Source organism: Pelecanus crispus, chromosome 3, assembly GCF_030463565.1.
Source record: "Pelecanus crispus isolate bPelCri1 chromosome 3, bPelCri1.pri, whole genome shotgun sequence".
NCBI classification, from domain to species: domain Eukaryota; kingdom Metazoa; phylum Chordata; class Aves; order Pelecaniformes; family Pelecanidae; genus Pelecanus; species Pelecanus crispus.
In genome coordinates, this window is record NC_134645.1 from 11932965 (window position 1) to 11960225 (window position 27261).

At 35.8% G+C, this 27261-nt stretch overlaps 1 protein-coding gene across 1 annotated transcript in view; it reads left to right on the plus strand.

The window, feature by feature from the left end:
* Positions 1–1185: 1185 nt before the first annotated feature.
* The window catches only part of WDPCP (WD repeat containing planar cell polarity effector), a 106174-nt gene continuing 80098 nt past the window's right edge, over positions 1186–27261 (plus strand). Inside the window, exons 1-8 of the mRNA XM_075708186.1 lie at positions 1186–1252; positions 2863–2907; positions 3890–3940; positions 6452–6522; positions 6767–6826; positions 16029–16143; positions 19818–19951; positions 24464–24655. Coding sequence (XP_075564301.1) covers positions 1192–1252; positions 2863–2907; positions 3890–3940; positions 6452–6522; positions 6767–6826; positions 16029–16143; positions 19818–19951; positions 24464–24655 — 729 coding nt within the window. The 5' untranslated portion in view covers positions 1186–1191. The remainder of the gene's footprint in view (positions 1253–2862; positions 2908–3889; positions 3941–6451; positions 6523–6766; positions 6827–16028; positions 16144–19817; positions 19952–24463; positions 24656–27261) is intronic.

Below are 27261 nucleotides of genomic sequence, written 5' to 3' on the forward strand. Positions count from 1 at the left end.
GCAAAGAAAATGCTATTTCCACTTGGTGCTATTTCAGTGGATTAGGCAGTGCATCAAAACACACATATTAGTTTGAGTGATAATACCTCAAGGTCTCATGGCTCTGCTGGGACTGATAGCTTCCTTCATGCTACCTGAGATTCTTGCACATATTTTTCATCATAGCACTCTTGACGTAAACGTCTGATACTCTATGTGATAGGAATTCTGCAATCATCTTGTAATTGGTTCATTATCTAGATGGCACTAATGGAAAGGAAATGAAGAGTCCACTTCAAAAAAGAAAAAAAGTTCAAGTACAGTACTATACCAGCAGTGGTTCTTAAGTGTGCTGTGTTTGTGTAAACTCCCCTTCAGAGTCCAGCTTTCAGTGGATTCTTGGGTGTAGCAAAAGAAATGAAAGTAATTGGTCTGATGGCCCACTTATAGCTACAGCACTGCAGGAAATTACTCAGGGAAGTCTGTTGGTTGCTGCGCCTCAGAAGATTCCCAATGCTCCTTCGAAACACAACACATCTCCTGTTCATACATTGTTCAAAAAAACACGGTAAACATTTTATAACTGTAGTCAATGTACATAGTATTTCAACTCATGTTTTTCATATGCTTCACATCTGTTGTTTTGTCAGTTTTAATTGCTTTAAGTGCTCTGTTTTATGTAGAATGACATAATTTTTTGTATTTAGCACTGTAGCTAATGTCTGCAAATATCATGTGTTCAAAACTTATTCTTGGTTATACTGACACTTCCCAATGTACAATGTTTAAAAATTTGGCCTGAAAGTCAAATTCTCCTAAGCCAGATCTTTAAGTAGTGGCTTCACTTCTGCATGTGTCAAAGTAATAACCATACAGTAAAAATAGATTATAATGTGTATATGAGAAGCAACAAGCACAACGTTATTCACTTTGGTGAGAGCAGCTGTAAATTTAAATAAATGTTGATTTGTCTCTGTATATGATGGATATATAGGCATATATCCATTTCTTATCCTATTCTTTCTCATGCATCATTCATTTTATCGCAGCTGAAAACTACAACTTACATATAACAAAATGTCATTGGTGCTACATTCTTCTGGCACTTGGTTTCCAAAATCCTTGCAGTTTCACTGGTGATAGAGGGTAATTAATTTGCTCATGCAGTTTCTTTCCTTCTTTTGATAGTGCTAAGGCTCCATCTGCTACCAGATGTCTTTCTGCCTGACCGAGATGTTCCTGTGGTCTTTGAAGACTAACTTACATATTAGAGGTGAGCTGTTACCCGTTACTAAAAATAAAACAGTAAAGCTTGTTGATGCATATTAAACTTATATAAAATTCTGAGTACCCAAATGAAGTGGGTTTTATACTTAGGAGAAAGAAAATCAGGCAGCAATATGATGTTTGAACTTGATCAGCTTCTTTGCTTATCTTATCATAGAACTGGAGCATCCTTTCAAGTAAAAAATGTTAAGATTGTATTTAATTGGATGCTTTTTCCTTTTTAGGAAGCTGTGCCCTACTTGACTGTAAGCTTCAGTTTAATGACTAGTTTGGGTGAATGAAGATCAATAGTCAAGTGATTTGCAGAGGCATTGTGATTTGTACTTAGCATGAAAATAAAAAAATTATTGCATGTTCTGGGTATTTTACATGATTACTTGAAATTTTATACTTACAAGGATATATTTATCTTATTAATTGATTGTTTCAGGAGACACATGACTGATTACTAGCCGTGTAGAAATTACCTTCATTCATCTTGCCTTGCTATTGCTAAAATGTAATACTAAAAAAACCCACCCCACTGGTTTATAAGTGGACCATATCAAAATATTATTTATGACACTTCATGCCAATTGTAGTGTACAATACTTTTGTTGAAATATTATTTTTAATATTATTAACAATTCAATTGAATATGAATATTCAGTTGAATGTTATTATTCAAATATTGACTTAATATGTCTTGTCATCCCATCTTTCTGTGAGAACTGTTCTGTAACAACAATAATATAAAAAAGTCAAAAGCTGTATTTCACAGAAAAGTCTGATGGTTTAAGTAAACACATAGTTGTGATTTATTATAATTAAAGGTGTACTGTGGCCTACTCTGCCTATTTTCCGCCTTTGACCACCTTGCTTCCTCTCTGTCCATTTATTCATTGCCTACAAACCTCATTCTAGAATTCTGAGGCAGAAGGGAGGACTGCTGTCTTGTCTTAAAAGCTGCCTGCCATTGCAGTGCCTTCCTACATTCCTCCATGTAAGGAATTTCTCCCCATGGTATATCCCTCTCTGAGTTTAGGAGGCAGATGTGGTGTCAAACTAAATTTCTTTGCCATGGGAACCAGGTAGACAATAATACCTATAATTATATTAATATTAATCCAAGTTTAATAATATTGAATCGTTTGAAAGCGCAGCTTTATGAGTTAATGAATCTCAAAAAAACCCCTGTTGTCTTTATCTCAGCTGCATCAGTCATCAGAAAACATTTTAAGTTATTCTAAGGTACGTTTTTCACAGTGATCCTTACCTTTCCTTATGAAAGAACATAAAAGATGTTAAGTAGGAACGTGATAAAAATACTTTTGCATGTTGGCAGCTGGAAGAGAATCAAAGTGTATGTGAAGGTAATTACAGCTCCAAATAAATGTAAGGACCTGTCACGTTCTCCTTCAGCCCTTGCTTGCTAGTTCATGAAAGTCCTACTGGTATGCAGATTATATGCTGTAGTTTTTCCACTGTCACTTTTATTTTAACACCTAACGCTCTGCTCCAGCTAGCAAAATTAAGATGCTGAACTTTGCTTGCTAAGTTGTGTTTTGTTACCAGTGTCACATCCACAATTAAATATATTTACATTCAATTGTACAGGTGAAGATATTGGGATCCACCAGTACTATGACAAGAAAGAACCAGGTAAAATATAAATAACCATAACTAAAACTAAACAAAAGTTCCAAATATTCAATCTTTGACACCGACTGCTTGCTCTGAAAAATGCAACTTTGAATTTCTTGTTAATATATGCCTCTGTATTTCTACAGAGTAGGGAAGCACAGAAAGAGATTATCTCACCCAAGTTACGTCAGAATATTTAAAAACTTTTTATTCCACAGAAGAAAAAAATCAGAAAAATATTTACATAAAAACAACCTCTATGTCATTAGAAACCTCAGTGGGATTTGATACTCTAAATTCTTATATTTTATATTATATTTTATATTGTATGCAGCCCTTTCACCTGCTGCAGAATACCAAAACAGCGTACTAACATCATTGTGAGGGACTGTGCAGTGCAAGGCTCGGACAGTCGGACCCTGGCCGCTGTGGTAGCTGGGTGTTTGCTGGAATCCCAGCAGAGGGCATCGTGAACGCGCGAGAGTGCCAGCCCTGGCCTCCTGCATCCCTACCTGGTATCTGAAATGGCCATTTCAGAGTGAACGGTCCATTTTCTTTATCTGATTAATCCTGTTAATCCTAGAAGTTTCACGATGGGCCAAAAGGTCTGTTCGGCTAGAGTTACTTCCTCTTTGCGGCCAGGTTAGAGCGGAGGCTTGCGCGGGCATCCCACGGGCTGAGTTTCGTGGTTAATACGCTGTCTCCGTGGCTCTGCTGACAGGCTGACTCAGCTTCTCTGCTGGGTTCAGTTGCAGCTCACTTCACTATCTGATGAGATTGGAGGCTCAGTAATGCCGGCCCACCTGTTGGGCTGCATAAGCCTTTCTTTCACTGCAAATTTAAGATATCTGCCCTACGAGGTGAAAACATCAGGGCTGTCTTAATTTTTTGTAAATTTCTGTGTTTTATCAAACTGTATGAATCTTCTCTCTAATATTAGTATTTGCTGACAGCAGTCGTAAGGATTATCGTTCATCTTTTCATCCTTTCTTTCCTTTAGCATCACAGATGAAGCATGGTTACTTAGAAGAGAAGCAAAAGCTAGCAGAATGTAAGGACGTTTTCCGAGTTTCTTGTTACCGCAAGACCAAATTATTAATTGGATTGGTGATGCCCCTGGAAAAGCATTAAAGTAACCTCGGACTGCTTCCAGTGTAACTTTCTGCACATGCCAAGACAGACAGTCACAAAACTACACAAGCACAAAACAATTGAAAAGTTGCAATTATTCCTTCCTAGTATATTTGCAATCTGGGTTTTTTTCTGTGTCACTAAGCATGGTAGTGTGCATTGCTTCTCAAATCCATTGTTAAGAGGAACAACAAAAATAATCACAATCCAGATTTTTCCTTATGAAATTTACTCAGCAGATGAGCAATAAACATTTTCCCAATCAGCTCTTGAATTGAAATACCAACTGCCTCAAAACTGAAAATAACTAAAAGACTTTCAGCCAAAATCAAATTTCAGGTTAATAATCAGCTGCCTTCATAGAATGCTTTTAGCTTTGAAACATTTACACTGTTCCTGCATTATCTGGTTAAAGGCAATTTCAGTTTATGCTATCACACAGCAGTATTGTGACAGTTAAAGATTTTTATATTAGTGCAACTTTTCTTTAGCTCAAGTTTTACAACTCCTGCATAGTTGTTATTGCTCAGAACATTCATTAATGTTCAAGCATTATTACATCACAAGTCTGAAAAATCTAATTGATTTTTAGATGACTTCACAAAGTAATATGTATGCTGTAAGAATTGCCTTAACATTTTATCTTATCATAATGAAAATTCACATGGAATTGTGCGTGTGTTTGAAGGCAAAATGTGTTCCGGAGGGATAAGTTATTTGCAACACCATAAGGTGTGTTTGGAGCAGGTTGAAGCCCTGCTGGGGATGGGTATAAAGGTGCACGCAGCCATATGGTAAATCTACACCCACTGTGGAGGTTGTGTGTCAGAATCAGTACAGCTCTGTAAAGGTGGGGAGGTGAGAAAGGGTTATAAGTAGGGAGGAGCATAATGGATTTACATCCCTTGTGCTCTGCGTAGCATTATCTTACAGGTGCTGCCTGTATGAAAAGAGAAGCAGGCCCAGCTAAATCCCGTTATACAGAAGCCCCAACTGTTGTCTTTTGTACATGTGACATGCAAAGGGAACACAAGCTACTGTACCTTGTTGCTGTAAATACAGGGGTGGCCCAGGCACAAAGCACTGTATAGCACATTTCTTAAAGAGGAGAACTGGGCAGCTTTATTCACAGCTGCTGATTTGTATATATAGTTTGGTATCTGTACAGGTAATTTCCCATTTTGCATATGTGGATAAATATTCCAGTATTTATGAAGGCACCCATTGAAAATGTGATCTTACATGTCTAATTAATATTATCATAATTGTTCCACCAACACTGGCTTCAGTCCAATAAAATACAAAGAGAAGTTGTATGTTGGTGTGCTCTTTTGTTGATATATGAAATCCTTCATTTTTTTACTCTATAGCACTTCTATTGTAAGCTCCTTTTTGCGGGGAGGTTTAAACACAACTGTTAAGTCATTCAGTCTGGAAGCTGGCACACAAACTGACAGCTTAGAGCTCAAAACTTTTCATCAGGTTTCCTTTAAATAGACTAGATTTTAAAAAGACAATGTGTTCTAGTTTCTCATGGTTTTTATTGTATACTTATGAACAGAAGACTGCTCACTTTTAAATGATGAAATCTCACAAGTTATTAGAGCCTGATTTTCAGCCATGAAACAAGCCAATTACTAGCAACTCCGGAGGCAGCTTCACTTTCTGTTTTCAGGATTAATATATTGGGCCAGAATTTTCACAATAGTTTGCTGAACATTAATAAATTTGTTAAAGGACTGTAGTAGTTATGCAGTTTCTTGTTTGCTTGACTTGGCACATTCTTCAGACCAAATTTTCAAGAACAAATCCTATAAATAACTATACTCCATAATATAAGTTATGGCGTTCACAATTACCTGTTGTTAAGACCTCTATATATGCATATATTCATGCATATATATTTTGCAGACATGTTAGTGCCTGCTTTTTGAAATTAGGCAATGAAATGTTAGTTCAAAAGAATAGTATCTGTTTAGGATTTGATAACTTGAATCTGAGTTAACATACTAAATGTGAGATGCTTTCTCATTGCAAGTGCTTAGCAGCTGGGTAAGATTACATCCTGAGAGCTTTGTGCACAATTGCTGTGGCAAAGTCTTGGTCAGTGTGGATATTTCATGCTAACTGTTCCTACGACACAGCGTTTCAAAAGGGTATCATTTGACAATACAAACCAATAGAAACCATAGCCATTGCCTTCCAGTTATAGGTAAGTTTTATGGTTAAGGTAACTCCTAGAAATCTTAGTTTTGTGTTTCCACAGAAAAGGAAGGCCAACTTGAAAAGCATTTTTTTAATTATATATAAATGTATGTTTGTACACACACACATGCATGCATACACACACACACACACATACATACAGTTGCCTATAAATACACATTTCTCTTTTTTTTTTTTTTTTTTTTTTTTTACTTCTATTTGCCAGCTCGAGATTATCCTTGGATACTGAAAAACAAGCGACCAGACAAACTGCGAGATACACTCAAGGAGGTAGAGGTATGTTTCAGAAAGTTTCAAGTACAGCAACATATAATCCAGTTTTCAAACCTCTTTCAACAGCTTTAATTTTCATAAAGATCTAACTCTCCCAGTGATGATAAATGTGCTTTTGTCTGGCGGGCTGTTCTAGAACAGCTGCATCTTTGTGTGGCATGCTTCATCTATAAACTTGAAAATCAGAAGTGTGCTAACTGATAGTGACTATATCCAACTCCACTCTCTGTTTTCTGTTGTCCTTTAGGACTTAATGCAAAACAGTCAATGTATGCTGAGCAAATGGAAGAACAAACATATCTGTCAGGTAAAATGTTTTGACAAGCTCTTGCAATGTTCAGTCAGTGGAGTCAGTCAGTCAGTGATTGATGCAATAGTGTTAAAATGTTAACTCACACAGAAAATCATTGGGTTTTTTAAATTTATGGGTTCTTATTACCTATATTGTGTTTATTTAAATTTCTAACCTGAAATAGATACTACAAAACAAAAATCTAGTTTTTATCAACAAGAAAAATTACATTAAAGGGCCCTGATTCTGTGAGATTATTATTATTTGGGGAAAGTGAAAGTATCCTGTTCCTCAAAACAGCAGGCTAAGGGAGCAGTTAAAATATATGGACAGGTGTTGAATCTATGTTATATTACATTTTTATATCTTAATTATTTACATGTCTGTCACAAATCTTTTTACTTTGTGGTTGTGTAATATGGGAGGGAAGCTATAACTCTAAATTAGCTAGAACACTAATCAAGTTATGGAACAAAAGATATTGTGACATGTGGCACACGTGGCTACATTCTCTGTCTATTTAAGTTCCACATGTTGTATACAAGAAACAGCTTTTCACATCCTTGTTAACACAGAACAGTAGAGTAGGTGGAAGATCTGAACACAACACATGCCCTAGCTCCTTAATCATAAGCTTGTTCTGAAAAACATACATAATATATTTTATAAGTTTCTGCAGTCTTCATTGTTCAATGAGGAATGTGCATTGTATTTGAAGCTGCTTTGGCATGTGGAATACTTCTAAATATTACTAATACTGTTTCTAAAAAGAAATTTTGTGTTCTAACATTTATGCTTTTTCAGGTTCATAATTTTTTTCTTCTAATTCAAGTAGTTCCAAATGTGTGTCAGCAGGATGAATATTAAATATTTGAACATTACACAGCTGAAATTCCAGAAATGTCTATAAGAATAGCAAAATTTTTAAATACTTGACCTGCCAAATTGTATATAGTCTTTTTGTATCATAATAAAGATATTATTTTGCCTATTATATCTTATCTCTAGTAAATGTATATCAGTTGCATACAATTACATGGTATATATCTGTGAATGTTAATCTTCTATAACTGATTTAAATATTAATTGTATGCTAATTTAGAGGACTCTTTTTTTCCTATTATTATTGTTCTGATTAGGAAAGGAATTTGGTTAAGAAATACTGAGTCAATTAGCCATGAGTGTATTCATCTGCTTCCCAGTTTGCTGTCTCTTCATTTGCTTTCCCCATCTATTCTCCCTCTGTCATTTTCCTTCCCCTCCCATCTATCTGTATTCACCCGCTTTCCTTACCAATACATACTTTGGAACAGTGAACTTGCCAAATTTGATCATCCTGCTTTTATAATATAACACCTTTGCTTGACTATCAATTCTGTATTAAACTGTCTTTTGTGACTTAGCATCCTCTAAGTAGTTTCAGGCTTACATAAACGAAAAGGAGACAAATACAATTTTACTTATTTCTTGTACAAGATGGGAAAGAAAAGAGATGGATGTTTTTATCTTAGTGTATTAGGTCTGGCTCTATATTGGATTGAGTCATGTAAAGGGGTAGCTTGATAAATTGAGTATTTTTTTTTAGGGTCTTTTAGATGGCTTGTATAGCCAGAGTATAAGTGATAGTATAGCTTATAACATAGCCAGAGTTAAAGTTATAGATAAAAATCATAGTCATGTCTCCATCCTTGAATTCTGCTTTTGGTTTCTCAATCACAAAACAAAATGTTTTTAATATAATAATGGCTGATAATTGAAGTCTCCAACAGGGTTTAGAATGTTCTGCCAAAACAATTGTGTTATTCCACTTTTTGTCTTCCTGAAAATATAAGCCCTCCAACAAATAAAAATAAAACAGACATAAAAGAATAGTTTTGGGAGAGTCTAGAACAGAAAAGCTGTCTCCTATCAATTTTTATGTCAAGCAGTTTGTTTTTCTGCTGCTCATCTGTCTTTGAGCATTTTGCAGGAATATCTGGACTCTCCCTTTTTGATACAAATGTTCTGAAGCTTCTGGAAAAGGTGTTGTATATTTATTTTGTAATTCTGAGTAGGAGACTAATTAACTCTTTCAGCAGAAAGTGCTTATCACATAATCCTGCGATCTATGTCATAGCACTACTGTATTCACATGCTATTTTGGTTGGACACCAGAGCAGCTGCTACTGGAAAAAGAAGATTCCATGTTTGCATTAACATTCAAGTGTAACAGAAAGCAACATGTCAGACAAACAGCATGGACAGCATGTAGTGAATTACCCTGACTGTCGTAATTTTCAGTGATTTGGGCTAAATCTGAGTATATGGTTTAATTATGGTATCTTTTTTTTTTAGGTCTTTGGTTTTTAGTAGCAATACAATGTCAAATAAATTCATTTATAGAAATTAAAATATTTAACTCAACAGCCACCACATTTTTCAATAAATGTTCTATGTATTTGAATCTGCCATACCTTTAGCTGAACCAGGAAGAGTTCCCTTTGTGTTGCAGTAACGATGTGCTATCCAAACACTCAATGGCTGTTGTACCTTTAGCAAGACAGAACAAATGGAAAAAAAAATCTGAAAGGTGATACAATGATAACAAGACTATCATTTAAAAGAGTAGTATGATTTCCCTCAGATTTTGTGAAAAACAGGCATAGAACTGCTGCTAGTGTGCCTTCTGGAACCTAAATGTCACTATTCCTAATCCCTCACTGCTTTCTCCAGCACTCCGAGCTTCTAACTAGCCAACAGGCAAAAACTGGGGGCTATAAATTTAAACATGCATCTGCTAAAAATAGGGGTGTTGTTATGTTAACTGTTTGTGTGCAAATGACCAATTAGACATCATGCATATGCCTCAATGAAAAATCTAGTTAGTTTGCATGCAGATTATCTTGTCCATTGTATGAATGTATTTCTCAAAATTGGGTCTTCTGTGAGTTTGCTTGGAACTACTATAATGCTGGCCCAGCTTTCTACCTTTCTTAATGTTTCATTTTATGCATCAAAATTTCTCCTATTACTTTTTTTATACAGTTGGTGCATTAGAAGTTTCATATTTACTTCCTTGTCCATTGCCAAAAAAAATCCATTGACTTTTATTTTTGCAGTCCTAAGTATACATTCTAGTACTGCTTAGAGCTTCTGAAATAGATGATGTGCCAGTTCATGTAAACACAACCTAGACTGTACAGGGATTTTTGTCAAGGAGCTTGCTCCTCTATTTAAAAGAGCTTAGTTGAGCCCTAAAGGAGTGAGGTCTTTCCTTTAGCTCTGTTCCTACTTGTTCCAATAGGATCTCAATGCACGGCATTTCTGTATGGTACTTCTGAACCCCAGCTTTGATGACCTGTGATGAGTTGCTGAAATAATCCCGTAATCTTCAGTTAGTTGGTGTCAAAGGAAAATAAATAGACCATAAAAGAAGGATGACGGGGAAAAAAGACAAGAAGTCTTTACAATGAGATGCCACTGTATTGTTTGTAATTAAATAAACAATTTATTCCTCAGCTTTCCCTGCCGAGGAGTAATAATCTAAGGAATTAATTTTATCAATATTGTTGAATTTACTCAACTCAGCTCTGGCTGCTTCCCTTCTTCTTGGTTTCCTTCTCTAATTCTTTGGAATGCTTTTAAGTTTTGCCACAAAATCATAAAATCAATCCTATGAAATGATACCATTGAATCAGGTTCGGTTTTACAATATAAGGTAGTAAAAATTAATGAGATCTAGCCGAAACATTTGATTTCCAACTTTTTTTAGTTTTACATTTGCATTACGATGTAGAATTAAACACATGCCAACACTGAATTATTTTATTGTATAAAAGCCAAGCACTAGCTGTGAATCATATTTGTTACCTGCTCATGAAAAAGGTGTATATATTCTTTGCTACATTACTTTGATTTAATTTGATTTGTGTTTCAATTTACATATATATATGAATGGGTTTTATGTTACCATCATTGACATACTTAGAACTGGATTCTGAATTGAGATACACAGCAATATTTGCTGACATGGCTTGTTACATCAGCTACAATGCCTATAAGCAAACTGATTCAGCAAGATATGTGGTGACATACAGTAGCACATCTGATATCAAAATCAAGACATTCTGGCTAGAATACATGGGAAGCTAGTACCCATCACCAGTTACTAAGAGGAACGCTGCCCTCATATTAAATTCTTTTGGTTGCTTTTGATCACAGCCGTTAATGTGTTGTGTGGTTTTAGAGATCTGGAGCTAGAAGTACAAATGCATTGATTATTGTGAAACAGTAACATGTAACAACAATAACTTCATCTGTAATAAGGCATGCAACAGAGTAATTACAGTAGGGTGGCTAAGAAAGCAATCTGGAATGAAGAGGTGGGGAAAAACCCTGGGAACCTGCTTGAACAAGAAATGCTTTGCACTTCTCTCCTTTTGCATATTCCTTTGTCAGTTGGGCTCTGTAAGGGAAAACAGTTTGCAGCAATATTTTTTACAGGCATAGATCCCTTCTCTTCCAATTTTAATCAGATAGAAGCAAATCCTGGCTTTCCTCTGCAGGTATCTTTTTAGGTAGAACGACTGATAAGCAGCTAAGCTGCATGAATGAGGAGTCAAGGGCTAAGGCTTCCGAGGATAAAGGAATCCACTTAAGTACATGCTTAAGTTCTACTAAAGTCAGTAAGTCATGAGCCTGTACTTAAGTCCTTTGCTTAATAAAAAGTAACTCAAATACATATTGGAGCACTTTGCTATTGGGGAAGGGAAGGGCTAAGTCTTCTCCTGAGTATCCTCTGCTCCTTCTTACGCCTTTCTTGCTCATTAGAGAACCATTTTTGGCACACAAAGTACATAATTCCTTCTATCAAAGTCTTCACATTCGACTCCTCAGTAACACAGAAATTAAGTGTCCCTTCCTTCCCAGCATGTAGAATGACCAGACGCCCAAATAGTTTACTCAGACTATGCTCAAGTACAAAGGCTATGCCTATTCTTCCAATAGGCATGAAGTCATGCTTTCATATTTTATTTAGGAATACCTTGAGACCGTTAAAGCTGATGACTCTTCTGATTTCTATCTTTCACATAGCAGTACTTCAGTCCGAAAAATTTGTGACGTTTCATTATTGTGAGTTTCTTTCCCTAATTTGATATCTGTTAGATAGAATGACTTCGTGTCTTGTGTAAATAATGCCTCTTACATTTGCCTTTATTCTTTAGCAATGATGGGGAATTCCCTTGAGCGGTTGGATCACTGTGTATCTGTGTTCAAGCCAAGGTTGCAATCTTCCCCATTTGCTTTATATCCATTCATGCTTATGATTGGACTATTCCCATCCACCAAAATATGAGCTTAACTGTGCAAGCTTATGTATAACAGCACCTAAATCTTATTATCATGTAACAGTCTTTGCATAGACTACACAGTGAGTAAGGAATTGAAATAGTGGTTTCAATTCAAGACGTAAATATTTTCTCTTTTACAGAATATTTTTTAAAAAAGACAATATAGAATTGTAGCATCATAGAATCATTTAGGTTGGAAAAGATCCTTAAGGTCACCAAGGCCAACGGTTAACCTAACACTACCAAGTCCACCACTAAGCCACGTCCCTAAGTGCCACATCTACATGTATTTTAAATACCTCCACGGATGGTAACTCGACCACTTCCCTGCTTTATTTAAATAGCTGCTTGTATTTCGTGGTAAACTTTAAGAACTATTTTTTAAAAAGACCCCATTCTAATGAAAAGGATTTTTAAAGGGAGGTGGAAGAAATACTGACCTTACATGGCCTTATAGTGTGTAAGGTCTCTGATTTACTTTTTAAATTTAGTCTCTCAAGTTCCTAGAGGGAAGGACTTAAACCTGTGGAGCACTGGTATATTACCAACCATGGTAAATTATTATAGCAAAAATTTGTTAAATTAAAATTTAAGTTTTGCCCAAATATCTCAAACTTATGTGGAGAATAATAGGAAAAATTGCTTTACTGTAAAAATAAAGGAGGGAGCACAATGGGAGAAACAATAAAAGCCATGGAAGGTATATTATTTTTACGTACTTTCTGTCATTCTATCATGACATACTGATAGTGTAGAGATCTCTGCGATACTGGAAATACATAGCATTGGTTTAATGATTAGTTTCATAGATGTAAAGCAAGGCACACCCATTAGCACAATATTTTATATTTATATAAATGTCTTGCCATCATACGCTGGAGCAGTTTTCATTGATTTCTATTCTAGCTCTGTAACAGGTGTCATTTATGGCATTACCAGGAAATGAACATATAGGCTTAAAGTGAATTTACACCTTGAAACATTTAAGAGTTAAAGAATCCTAACATTATCTGTTGCTCTCAAGCCGAGAGTTTGCAAGCACGTCTCTATACAGCGTATTGGGTAGACATATTAGATGTCAGCAGAATGACAAGCATGTGGCCTCATTCAATAATGCAGTCATTCAAGATCACTGACCATCTACAGATCAAAACACATTTTTTCCTGTGTTTTGCCTCTCCTCTTTACCTGGAGGGGTGGTATATATTCCTAGTCTGTCAGTAAACCTAGAGGCTACACACAGGCTTCTGATTTGTTTAGGTTATTCTCCCAGGTTAACTCCAGGATGCTCTTCTCACTCCCTGCAAGGAAAGGAAGCATGGGAGCAACCTACCATTACAGTAACATTTTCTGAGGGAAGAACATAGCTCTGAAGCAAAAGCGTTGTGGAAGACACAAGTTGGGGAGTTTGTTTATATGGCTGCACCAGCTCTCTTGTTGGGACGTAACACTGAAGGATTTGGGGTGTTTTATTCTTCTCTGGCAGGCTGATATTCATTCAGTAATTTAGAACTGATCTTTCTAGAGTATTTATATAATTTTGCTTGATCATTGCTTGCATCGTAGTTTGTCACCTTCTGGCTTTCAACCCTCACTTTTTCAGCTAAGTTCTTTGGACAATTGTAGCCAACTGTAGTCAAACCTTGCTGGACTTAACATTATCAGGTTGGAAATAAATTGTGATTTTATCTAATCCAACTTCAACATAAGGTTAAATTGAAGTTTTGAAAGATTGTAATAAAAACTGCATGAGTGTAACTGTGTCTAACATTTTTACTAGGACAAAACCTTAAAGGACATCTGTCATAACAGGGAATATAGAAACATTGGCTATATATATTTATCAAACAAATGCATGATTAGACTTTGGTAGGATGGGAAATGATCATTTGTTCTTAACAAATTCATTTCACATCACAGATATTTTTTACTTCTATTTCAGACGTCACTAGAATTTCTTTTCAAACTACTGTGAATTGACAGGAAGATAGATTGGAAAAATGTTGGTTAAAGATATTAGTCAGGGCAAGAAGGTAATTTATTTAAATATGCTTGTCCTGCTCTTTGCACAGAGCTATAGTAATATAGCAAAATTTGTACAACTGAGAATTTTCACAGCTAAAGTATTGGGAGCAGAGCATCGCACAAGAGGCAAGCTCAATTAGATCGCTACATTCCTGTCCCCAGTCCTTTTTATTTATTATACAATCCAGTAGATCTCACTGCAAGGAAGTTCAGCTGGTGTTTATATACCAGTGTGTTGTACTAAAAAGTATGCAACTATGTTTGTCTCACAGCCCTAGCATAAAACAAACAGGGATTTTTATGCCAAATTCTACTACAAGAGCAAGTATTTCTCTAGTAGTAAGATTTTTAAAAGCACAGAGATTTCTTTAAAGATCTGCTGTTAGGTGGAAGTAAGAGCTGGAGTCCCAGATTTCTGACCTTTGGTGAGCCCTCTGTATGTTTCTGCAACAGTCTTTCCACTGAGGATTCCTTTGGCAGAAAATACTGTTCAGCAAGTTTAGGGCTGGTATAGCTTCTGCTGAAGGAATAATGATTTATTTTTTTTTTTTTTTTTAACTCATTAGAGGGAGATGAACCTAGCTGCCAGAATGAGTCCTTCAGAACTGCTGCCATGTAGCAGGGATGAGAACTGGCCTGAAACTTTAACTTAGACGCTGAGGTCATGTAGTGTAGCAGCTTGCAGGATCAGAGGTGGCACTGGAAGACAAATTAAAGTACATTTGTGTTTTCAGTACTGCATGTGAAGATCAAAGTCACAGTAGTGATTTTTTTCACTGATTTTACATCAGGGTTTCTGTAGAACCCAAGTTTGGCAATGAGTTAATTAATATGGTCAGAAATTTTTTTGTAAACCCCTGACTTTATCTTTTACCATGGTATTAAGAAAACAATCTCTCTCTAATAAAGCTTTTCACATACTTCTGCTACTGGAGTAACTTGGCAAAGTGAGGTCAACTCACAATGGAGCAGGGAATTTTATGGGGTTTCTTTTCTGAATTTCTTTGCTGTAATAGACGCATTCAGAAAATGACTAAGTTTAATGGTTTAATTATGCAAAAAGAAATGGTTTTCATAACTCCTCCCACTGAGCATTCTCTCTCTCATACAAGATATGGCGTCAGAAGGCACTGATAAGTACTGTGACTTAGTCTTCAAGATTACATGTATCATTTAATTGAGATTAATTAGGCAGAAATATTCAGTTAACTCTGAAATAAGCCTCTGACTGTTCTGTCCAATGGTTTAAATTCCTTCTTTCTTATAGAGACATCTATAACCTTATGCCAAGGAGTATATGGATTTACTAGGAGCCCACAGCTATCACTGTGGCAGGGCACCATTATTTAAATTAAACAATATATGAATGATCAGAAATAACAAGGACAGCAAAAAGGTGCTGGTTTTAATCTGTGATAATAAGATAAAATTCCATGAAGCCCGACTTTATATGTTTCTTCATGCAGGCTATGCAGTTATTTTACACAGAAAAAATCAGGTCCATGGATGATAGAGTGATCAGCATCATCCCTTTACTCATTCAGGGCAGAATTTTTATCTCTGTTTTTAACAAACTAATTCAGTACATTTTCTGCAGCATTTGGGGACTTAGCACACATCTTCTTCAAGTGTTCAGCAATTGTAATTCTTGTACCTGTATAATTCAGTGTCATATTACGCCTCTACCTTTCATTGAAAAAGCTTTCAAAGTCATTATAAGACATCTTCACATCAACGATAAGTCTTTGTTGTAATTTTGAAAATTAGGTTACTACGTAATGGACAGCTGCTAATATGTACCTTGGAACGTTTCACTTTATTAATGATTCTTGATGTCTTGTTTTCTCACTATTTGGATTTAGCTCCTCTTTCACTCAGGTATATTGGTGTCCCTAAGCCTTTCTGGGCCACAGCTGGAGAAAGTGGTGATTGACAGGACCCTGGTGGGGAAGCTCATCTCCAACACCATCAGTGATGGTAATTACACCCACGTGCGAATCAATTGCCTACATTAACAATAGAGTAGAGAAACAGTATGTCAACAGGTAGACTAATTATTGCCACCGGGGACTTCAGACACAACGAGTAATTGCATGTAAAGCCATAGTTACAACCCTCAGGACTAAGAACACTTTAAGAATAATATTTAAGATCAAAGTTTTCAGGCTTGTCAAGTACCAAATGGGTTTCTAAAATTCAGTTTCTTACACATTTTAATCACTGTGAACACACCATTTGAACTTGTCATGTTTATTTCGTAAGTGGGAAAATGGGACAGAAACAAACATTAGCCAACTGATTAATTACATGGGATAGTTATTATTAAAATATTTACTTATTGGAAAAAGCTGGATAACATTAGTTACATGAAGGTGTGCTGATTTAGTTTCTAGATTTCTGGAATCTCACTATTGTTATTAACTAGTGACTGCTAAAAATGAAGTTTTAGTTTAATGCAGAAGAAAGGTTATGAAAATGTACCAGTTTTAACAGCTTTGTAGTGCGACTATAGCTTTTTCAATGTGTCTCTACAGAGCTCCACTGAGAACCCAACCAGCTGTCAGTATCTTGGCATCTGCATGATCAAGAATGTGGAATTTGGGCGCAAGCCAAATTACATGTACATTATCTTCCAAATTCTTAAAAAGTAGACCTAAATTGCATCCTTTTAATAAGAATATATACTAGATTTAGCTTTGATCTTTAATGATTTATTTTCTTCCATACCCAGGCATCTATGAGTATTGGCATGCATAAGAAAGCTGCAGTACTGTGTCCATCTGATCTTTTCTTATCAGTATGTTGTAGTTCAATCTTGAAAACTAACATTAATATGTTAGTAGAATCTTTAGTATCAAAAAAATTAACCCTAACCTCATTTTTTATCAATTAATTACACAGAGAGTGTAAAACACTTTTAATGTCTTGACTCCTTTTTTTCACTCTTCACTTACTAGGTTACTAAATCCATCTCAGATTTTTCTGCCCTCTGTTTCCAGAGGGAGGATTTCCTACTTTCAGGTGGCAAAAAGTAGGAAAGCATTGAAGCTAAGGTTATACCCAAATTGAAGTTGTTTGTAGAACTTATTTTGAATACTCTGTCTTTTAAAAAAAAAATCGTAAATAATGAATATATAATGAAATTATACATATCTTGCTTTACATTGGCTTAATATGTCATATAAATACAAATATTTTTTTTAAAATACTTCTAACTAAAAAAGTTTACAACTAAAATATAATAAAGCAACAAATTTCCTACAGTTATACCACTCAAACTGCTATAAATAACATTATATAATGGTTTGCCCCTATTTTCACTTATTCAGGAATTTCTTAAACCTCTATGTTTGGTAATACCTATGACCGAAGGTGAAACAGGACTGCTTCTGTTCAGTAAAAACAAAACCCACAATACCTGTCTTTGCAATACGTTTTTTTTTTTTCATGAACAACAAAAGAGGATACTTTTGTTACCTGCACAAATAGCATTCAAAATACAAATCTTTATGCTGAACTATCCTTTTCGGAGAACCACAACATAATGTTGTCCTAGAATAAATTAACTTTAACCCAACATAATTGCAAATTATTGCAATTATTGTCTTTCCAAATCTAGGTTGGAATTAGGGTTGTGATTATAAAGTTGGCCAAAAGAAATTCGATATATAATACAAGAAGTGTATATAAAAATAATAGTTCTTATTTTAACAATTGTGTATATGTAGAACTGTATAAGATTACAATCTGCCAAAATTACTTATGAAATGTTGTAATTCTAACTCAGAGTAGCATGCCCTCTTAACATTTGGAATAAAGGTCAGATTGTGTGCATAAAATACAGAATTAAGACTGCATTTATAATCCTCCAGCCTCTAATAAAGTCCTCCTGATTTTTATTATTTATAGGCAAAATTAAAAAATAAATTTAATTACAAATTATAGAAAAATTACTTTCTAAAAGAAAATAGTATTTCTCATTTTCTAAATTATTTTGCAGCACTGAGGTCTTGCAGTACTAGTATATAGAATATTAACTACACTGCCTGCCTTTTTAAGGTAATCTGACTCTGCAGCATATGGATTCTCTCTGAATAATGGTCTAACTATGCCCATAGTTGCATTCATGTCAGTCTGGTCTCCACTCCTGCCCCAGACAACCACAGATACTGAAAATCAAGGGACTGCTAATCTCGTGCACACCTGCCCAGGGATCTTTGAATCCTGCTTTCTTTCCTTGAACCAAAACAGATTTCAGAAGCATCTGAGGTGTGCTGCAGGTCAACTTTAATGTAAACTATGTCTGTGAGGGTATCAAAATATTTTAACTGTGTACCTATTGAGGATACTGTACTTAGTGGCTTTGAATTTTCATGTGTGTTTAGGATCTCAGCTATAGCTTCTAACTCGCCATGTCAGATACTTTATCACCATTTTTTTTTTCAAAAGCTAGTGTTTATGTTACCTTTCAAAGGCAATTATTTGGCTTTAAACTTTACCCTTTAGCATTTGCATACTAGATACTTCAGAGCTGTGCCAGTACATGACTACTGGAAAATGAAACTGGTTGTAAATCAGACTGAATCAAAGCAAAGCTGAGTAGCCAGTTTTCACTGCTTATACGTAAGACAAAATTGTCAATCTAATTAAGGATATATAAAATGCATTTAAGAATCTAGGATATTAGTCACAAATGCATTTTCTTGTTTTTCAGGGTTGTTCTGCAGGGTTTTGTTAGTTTGTTTTTAAATCTGATTCCACTTTATTTGGCATTTTCCTTTTAGCAGAGTTTTCTGAGTTTGCTTTCTGAAAACAGCTTGCTAGCTTTACTTTAAACCTGATTCTCATTAACAGTTCTTCAGTGATCTGGTACTAGTTACCTCAATGACTCACTTCATTCTCAGACATCTCTTTAAATGTGGGCACTGCTTGAATAACTGGATAACACTTCGGAAAAATCCCAGATACTATTGTCTAACTAATTTTCATTGTCAAATTAGTTATTCACTTCTATATTGAACTATTTTGGTCTAGCACCCCATTATGATAACAGCGGCGATTCTACTGCACTTTTCCAGACTCCAAGGGAGTCTGCTCCATCTTGGTTACCTGTACTGTTCAGGTGCCCCCATGTGAAGCTTTCAACAAAATCATAACATTTCTAAAGCATAATCCTATATGTAGCAGCCTCTGCAGCAGCACCCGGAACCTTACAATGTCAAAATACCAGATACACCTCAAGTACTAATTTGCATCTATCATCCTTAATACAAGCAACGCTGCGTTAGGTGCATTTCCAAAATCCTGGTGGATGTTACCATAAGAAAAAAAAGCTGAAGGCTGAACCAAGATGAAAATGAATGTGGAAGGACATAAAACATATATTTGTATGTAGTGGTAACTTGATATGAGATAATTTATTCAGGTTTATGTAATTGGAGTACTCCCTAGGCTTTATTTCTTATTTCCAAGGGGGTCCTGGCAGGATGACACATTGATGTCTTATAGGAGATTACAGAGGCTTTGGAGTAATATTTAAGACACTGTCTTGAAAAAATTGCTTTTTGCAATGTCTCAGTGGAGGGTTCAATAATCTGTTTTGTTACTAGAAACAGGTATTACAGTGGTGACAATTTTTATTTGTTTGTCAGCTGTTCTTACAGACAATTTCATCATCTTGTCATTTGAGGACCATAACCAACTCTGCTTTATTCAGTTTACAAAGAAGATGGATTCTCCTGATGTAAACAAAAGACTGGAAAAACTCTCTTGTTTGGACTTTAAGGTATAGCTGTCAATGGTGACTGTAAATACTGCAGTAACTTTACATTATGAATCACTGGTACTTGCTTATATGGTATAGCAGTATAAATTGCAAACCTTTACATAACTGATCAGAACAGCTCAAATTCTAAAAACGGCAGTTATTGAAAAGTCAAAAAAAATTACATGGCATTCTGAGTTAATAAGTTAAAATACTGTGCCAAGAGGGATCCAATTTTCTACTGTATTTAGGTTAAGGGCTCAGACACACAGCTGAGTTACCCCTGCTTAACAGATTACCTTGTGTCAGTTGAGCAGCAGTAACTGACCCTTTGCACATTCTCAGCATCTAACAAGCATGAAGCGAAATCTGTAATGGTAAACCTCAGTGTAAAAGATTTAAGCTAATGTGTTTTACCTCTTGTTTGCTGTGGGCTAAAAACGCACGCATGGTCAATTACTATGGCTCAGCTGATATACACGAACTCATGAAGTTACGATAATTCAGTCATCTGTCTGAGCTCCAAGACTGTTGTAATTCTTTGCAGAAATCTTAATTTTCCCTCTAGTTACAGTAATCATATTGTCAGGAGAGATGGTTTTACAATTAAGCCACCGAGCTAGGACTGAAGATACAGAAGCTGAGTTTCTCACCACTGACAAACTATGTATGTGACCTTAGGCAAATGACTTGGTGCTTCTGTATCTCAATTCACTACTTACACAGTGAAGATTAGAATATTCCAGTTTTCTAGCCCTTTATATATGGATGTGTCTATACCATAGTCACAGCAGTAGCTGAAAGGTAGTCTAGAGATAGCTGAGCTGGCTTTAAACTAGCTGGTTTAGATGTCAGTAGAAACCAGCTCATCTTAAGCTGAATTACACTGTGTCTTGGATGGATTGGGCTATGTAGACATAACTTATTTTTGACCATAAGCTCTTTGACATCAGGGCAGTGACTGACCTTAGGTGGAAGTGCTTGGCACTACAACAGTATGAAAAAATAATCAGCCAAAGGCAATTAACTTTGAACAGGCAGAGTAGGAAAGGGGCTGCATCCAATTCACTGCAAGAATGAAGAAGAGACAAGCCTTTGCCCAAGAAAGGTAGAAAGATGTAGTAAGCAAAAGAGAGAATTTTTATTTATTTCAAACTGGATAAATGTTAAGGAAAACAATCTTGTGCTAGCAAATATTTTCTCCTTGACAACTCCTGAGTAATTTGCTTCCTCACATAAGGGAGTTTGCATCTATCTGCAAGGCAAGCTTTTTAAGGATGTGTTTAATTTAAGTTTTGCCATATTACGTTTTAACTTGCTTGGTAGAAATACTTTCTGCTAGGATGAATATCTAATACATTTTCCAGGCTGTTTCAGTTCAGGGCCTCTTTTCAGCAATGACTTGTGTTTGCGAGATTGATCCAACCTCTATAACGTGGATTTGAGACAGTTCACTGTTCACCAGGAACTGAGCTGATACGTAGTTTACTTTAAAATGATGTGTGCTTGTGCCTGGCCTATGGTGTTTGTTAAGGTTGTGCTTTAGAAGCAAGGGTGGTGTGTGGTGTGGGTTGTTTTTTTTAATAGCTCTAAACTTTAACGAAGAAGCTGTGGTGAGCTGGACTGCCTTCATCATTTAATTGTGAGGGCTATAGCTCCTTACTTAGTTTATGTTTAGAAATACTTAGTAAGTATTTCTTCTTTCTTAATAATATGTTTATAAAATATATTTTCATTCTGAGTATTGCTGGGCACATTTTGGATCTAATGCTTATCGTGTTTTTTTCTTGGGAAAGAAGGAAAGGCTAATCCATAGAAAACTCTCTCTGCCCTAGGAAACCAGAAATATCTGCTGTATTCCTTAATAGGGTTGTTATGTTCAGTTCTTTGCTGACACAGCTGAGCTTCTAGAAACACCTCCATGTTCAATGTTAACTTTGCTTTCTCTTGAAATCAGTGGGAATCACTATGGATTATTTCTTTGCCAGCCAAAAGAAGGCATTTGCATTTTTTAATTTACTGTTCTTTTGTGTGAGGCTTGCTAGTTAGGCAGCTAAATATAATTTTTATTATCTTTAAAACTGCACCAGTGTGAGCCAGCAGAAAGTATTATTCACTACTGCAATAATATTATGTCAGCTCTCTGCATTGAATTAGAGTTCTTCATGGATGCTTTTGGTCAAACTTACAAAAGCTAAAAGATCACAGACACAGTCAACAGTAGTGTCGCTATCAGTAGAAACAAAAGAAAGAAAAGATGGTCCTCAATTGCAAATGTCCAAACTTGTAACAATACACCCTTTAGAAAAAACAGTTCCTTAGTGTTAATTTTTTTTCAAGAGATATTGAGTTAAAAGGTAGCTTGCACTGGTATAAAACTACCACAGATTAAAATATGGAGCTAAGATTCAGGATATTTGAGTGTAGCCTTCATCTCTGCCTCTGACTTTTGGTGTAGCCTTGAGAAATGTACGTAGTATTTGGGTTTAAATTCCCATTTCCAAAATGAGGAAAATGCTTGCTTACAATCATATGTAATGATATAATTACATTTCTGTTATATTTATGTTTGTAATTTCTTTGGTACCTGGAAAGAAGCAACATCACATTGTTCACTGTCCAGCCTCATGGTGGGCAAAATTGGCAGGGAACTCTAGGCAGTACTGGACTGCCAGAGTGCTATTAATAATAAGAACAAGTCAACCATGCTTTCCTCCTCACAATTTGATGTTTATCCAAAAGTTCTGTTTTTTACACAATACATACCTAAATGGAAGAATTGCTTTCTCTAGCCTCTTCCTTTCTAAACGATACCAGCTTGGATTTTATTTACACTTTGAAAAAAGAAAGGAAGACTTATTGTATGAATCACTACAGTCTTGAAGACCAGCAAAATACAAAACCAACTATTATCATTTGCCTTTTCTCAGTGGCATTAATCCATGTTTCAAAGTGCCATGTCTAATTGCAAGATGTAAAGGTTTACAAAAGATTTGTGGCTGTTATTACATGTGAAATTGTTATGAACAGTTAACGCTGCAATACAGCACTAATTGATATCTGTAAAAGTATTTGTGTTTTTCCATCCTAATAAATGTGTTGTCACCAAATTAACTATTTATATATAGTTTTAATTCAAGTATCAACTACCTGCTAACTTTTATGTATGTTTTATCTTTACACTTCTAAAGAGTATTTTGACAAGTAAAACATAGCATATTCTGAAAATATTGAGCTTTTACAAGTTTTTCCCGTCTGTGTTTTTTTTTTAATCCATTTCAATTTACTGAAGGAGGAGACAGTACAAGGAGTTAAATGTTTACCATGAGAGAACAACATTGGTAATTACTTTGATTTCAGTTCCTTTTGATGTGTATTCAGGGGATGAAGAGGTCAATAATATTATGACCATGCAAATAGAAAAGGGTTCTTTTTGACCATATAAAAAACAGCAAAGGATTATTAAAGCATTAACCTTGATTTTAATGGCCTTGGTTGAGTGGTGAGATCACAGTTTGGATGAGCCTGATTATTTACTAAATACAATACATAAATGCAACGGGTTCTTAACACCCATTGCACTCTGGCATTATCGCATTACTGCCATCCTTTGTTGCCTTGCAGACAGGAATATGAAAGCAATCTGTCATGTAGTGAGACTGGCTCCAGAAGCATTTCTCTGATAAGAAGACCCCCTGCCCTTTGCTAGTGTCTGGTCCAGTAGGCTTAGCCATGCGCTTAATCCCCAGAAAGTGGTTCGATTATTGCTGACCAGCAATGGCAAGATAGTTTTTTTTTCCCCTAGCTATCAACCTTCCATTAATTCCTTAAGCAGAAATGCGGTGCAATCTATATTTCCTTGGCATGTGTCACCCAGATGGTGCACTGCTCATGTTTTCAAATAACCATGCTCCAAAATAACAGAGTTTGAATAATAAATTCCACAAATCCTTCCTGAGAAAGAGGCACAATTCTCAAGAGCTGCATAAACTTTACGCATGATGCTGTAGCTCATCCACATTATGCAGAAAAGTATATATTCTCTTGCAAAGTAGATGTTTGTATCTGGATTCCTTAATTTAGGGAGGAAAAAGAAAGATATATATTTGCTCAAACACTGTAGAATATATTTAATATTTGATTATGTCTTAAACACTAGCCTTAGCTCCCTGGTCAGCTTTGCAGAACTTGTCATTTAATATGGCTAAGCTTAAATCCTATGTGTAGGTCGATGCTGTCAAGCAACCATGACTGTACATTTTGGTATTGATTGGAGTCATTGCAGTAAATTCCTTCTTAACTCACATTCCTTTCCTTCCCAATCCCCTCCCCATAGATAAAAGTGTGAGCACGTCTTTTTCTGTCTGAGGAGATATTTTTTACATTTACAGACAGCCTATATGAAGATATATGTACGCAGTCCTCTGTGTATATATACATTCTCTTTCACACATCCAAAGTAAATGCTCCCAATTGCTCCTACTATGCTATTTTATCACCTCAAATATTTCCTGCATTTTTTTCTTCCATCAGATTTCTCATACCAATATACTTGGACCAGAAGGTAGAAGGATGAAACGTCACCTGGCAATAAACTGTATGCAAGATATGGTCATTTGCTGGTGGTCAGCAACTAGTGATGGAGCATGGCCTTGGTCTCCTATTTCCTGTGAGAGGGACAGAGCCAACCTATTGCTATTAGGCTGTGCACATGGCAAATTGGAGGTAAAGTGCTGAACTCTCTTGTTACATTATTTTTTGGAATTGCTAAAGAAATAACTATTCAACTTAAATGTATATTCAGGTAGATATAAAGAACAGATATGATAAAAACATAAGAAAGGAAGATCAGCCATCCTAATCTTAAAAACAAAGGTTCGTTATTTAATGAAAAAAGCACCTTATTTAGTATGTTTACTATTTTCACACCAAAACTGGCAATCTGAGAAATGTAGCAAGGAAGTTAGGTCTTTATAATGGAAGAGCTTTGGAGCTGCTAACACTGAAAATAAAAGTGTCAGAGTACCACTAGGAAACTCAGATTAGAGTTAGAAACTGTAGCTGTTGCATGCTTGTCTAATGCAATTATTTTACATTATCTGCAATGTTAACTGATAGGCAGTTTACATCTATTTTAAGTGTTGTATTATAAAATTTTATCTACATCCAGATGCTGCTTAAATTGTTTCTATGAGTATCAATCAAATCAGGGACTGGGTTTTTCCTTAAAGAAAAAGTCAAAATTCCCCATCTACAGGTGGAGATGTAAGCTACAAGTTAAAACAAGACTACAAGCGGACCCTCTTCCTGACACTTGCTTAGCTTACCTTTTTAGGCAGATGTTTCCATTTCATCTTTTTCATTTTTATTTCATCTATTGAAGAATATTTGAATCCAGTTTCTTACGTGGGATAAAAACTTAAAAATGAAGCTATCTGGGCATACTCTGAAAAGAACTGGAGCCTGAATTTAAAATGTAAAGGCTGTTCTGGACTAGCATCTTGTATAGATGCTCCTGTACTTTGAGTTTGATTTTCAGTTTAGCTTAAGGCACTACTAGGATGGACTAAAAAGGCACTGACTGTGGGAGAAGAGCACAAACTTGAGGATCAGCTGTGGAATAGCTCTTCTGGAGTAGCTATTACTGGCTATTTCCCTGTAGGGAAAGACCCTAAGTAACACTTTAGAATAAGCTGCTCTTATAAACAACATCCTGTTCTCTTTAATTAGGGAAGATGTAAATGTTTCGATGTCCTGGAATTATTACTTTCATAACTAATATTAATTTCAGTGAGGTTTTCTTCCCTTGGGATTTTCTATATATTGAAAGCAAAAGAGAAAGGTACTTCAGACAGCTTTTCTTTCTTTCTTGAGTTGTTAGTCACTGTAGAATTTAAGTTTAAATTACCTCCAGTTCTGCCTTCTTTACTTCTTTTCAATTGACCTCTCTCCACTAGCGGTCATCTTTGACTCATCTGTCTCCTCTGCCTGATATACACCTGCAGTTCTCAATTCCCCCTGCAGCTATGCCCAATCACATATAAAAATTACTTTGGTAGCTAAAACGTGCATTTGTTCTTTGTAAGTTTTTTCAGCCTAGTCTCTGTGCCAGCTTGATATTATGAAACTTCATCCTACTAACATTTCAGATCTTATTTCTTACCATGACTTCCGTATGTCCAGGTTCTGACAGCAACATTCCCATGTCTTTTGTTTCCTTCCCATGTCTTCCAGAAAGCTCCCTAACACCAACATAGCAGCTTGCAATCTCCATTTGCTGAGATGTTTTTAGAGACTCATTTCTTCTAGGAAGTTCACAGAAACCACCCCTTCAGTTTAAAGCTTTCTCTGTTTCATTTTATATATTATGGGAAGATTTCCCAATTACAGCATTGCTCTGCATCTTTCAATACACCTTGTTTTATCCTTTTCTGGTTTAGACTCTAAATTGCTCAGGGCTGAGGCTGTCTAGTATAGTCCCAAGCACATCACTGGTGCTTAACACAATAATGATAATAAGCATTCACTGAGCCTTTAGGCCTAAACTCATAATCCTTTTAATTTAGCCCATATTGTAATATAAATATAAGAAAACTATTTTTAAAAGCAGAACTGCCAAATTTAACTGTTCGGTTGCTTTGCCTTTTCTGATTCTTTGCCTGTACTTGTCTTCAGATGAAATTTCTTTTCCTGTACTTGTCAATAAAATACCAAGCACTATGCCAGAGCTATGGAAAACTTAGTCATATATAGATAACAAACTGTCTTGCTGGTTATCAATTAGTCTGTTCCGTGTAATTACCTTTTGGATGCTCAGTGGGCTGCTGTTTAAGGCTCAAGGCACTCTGCCTTCCCCTATGTATTCATGACATGTAACCTCTGGTACTGTTTGTTCAGGGTTTTTTTCCCTTGATTTCTCTGGTGTGCCTTATGGGCAGTAACTAAATTCCCGTGCATAGACAGTAACTAAATTCCCGTGCATAGATGGAGGATGTCATAACCCAGCAGCTCTAGAATTAGCATGAACCCCCAGTCTGCAATTAACTGAGGTACATTTTTCCCCTACAGAGTCTTGGAGGGGAACTTTAACTTAACACCTTTAACTTCTGTGGGTCATTTGATAGCTTAAACATGAGGAAGAATGTAGTTAGCATTTCTAGACAGCTTCTAAGCAGTTACTCTCTAGGTCAGGTACCACAAAAATACAGTTTTTCTGTAAGCATGCTTATTTGCCTCTCTTTGCCTCTACTCCCTTACCACTTGTAGTGTTCCTTAGGTATAGACCTGGAATAAAAACATGACATGCCATTGCTATGCATGAAAGTAAATTA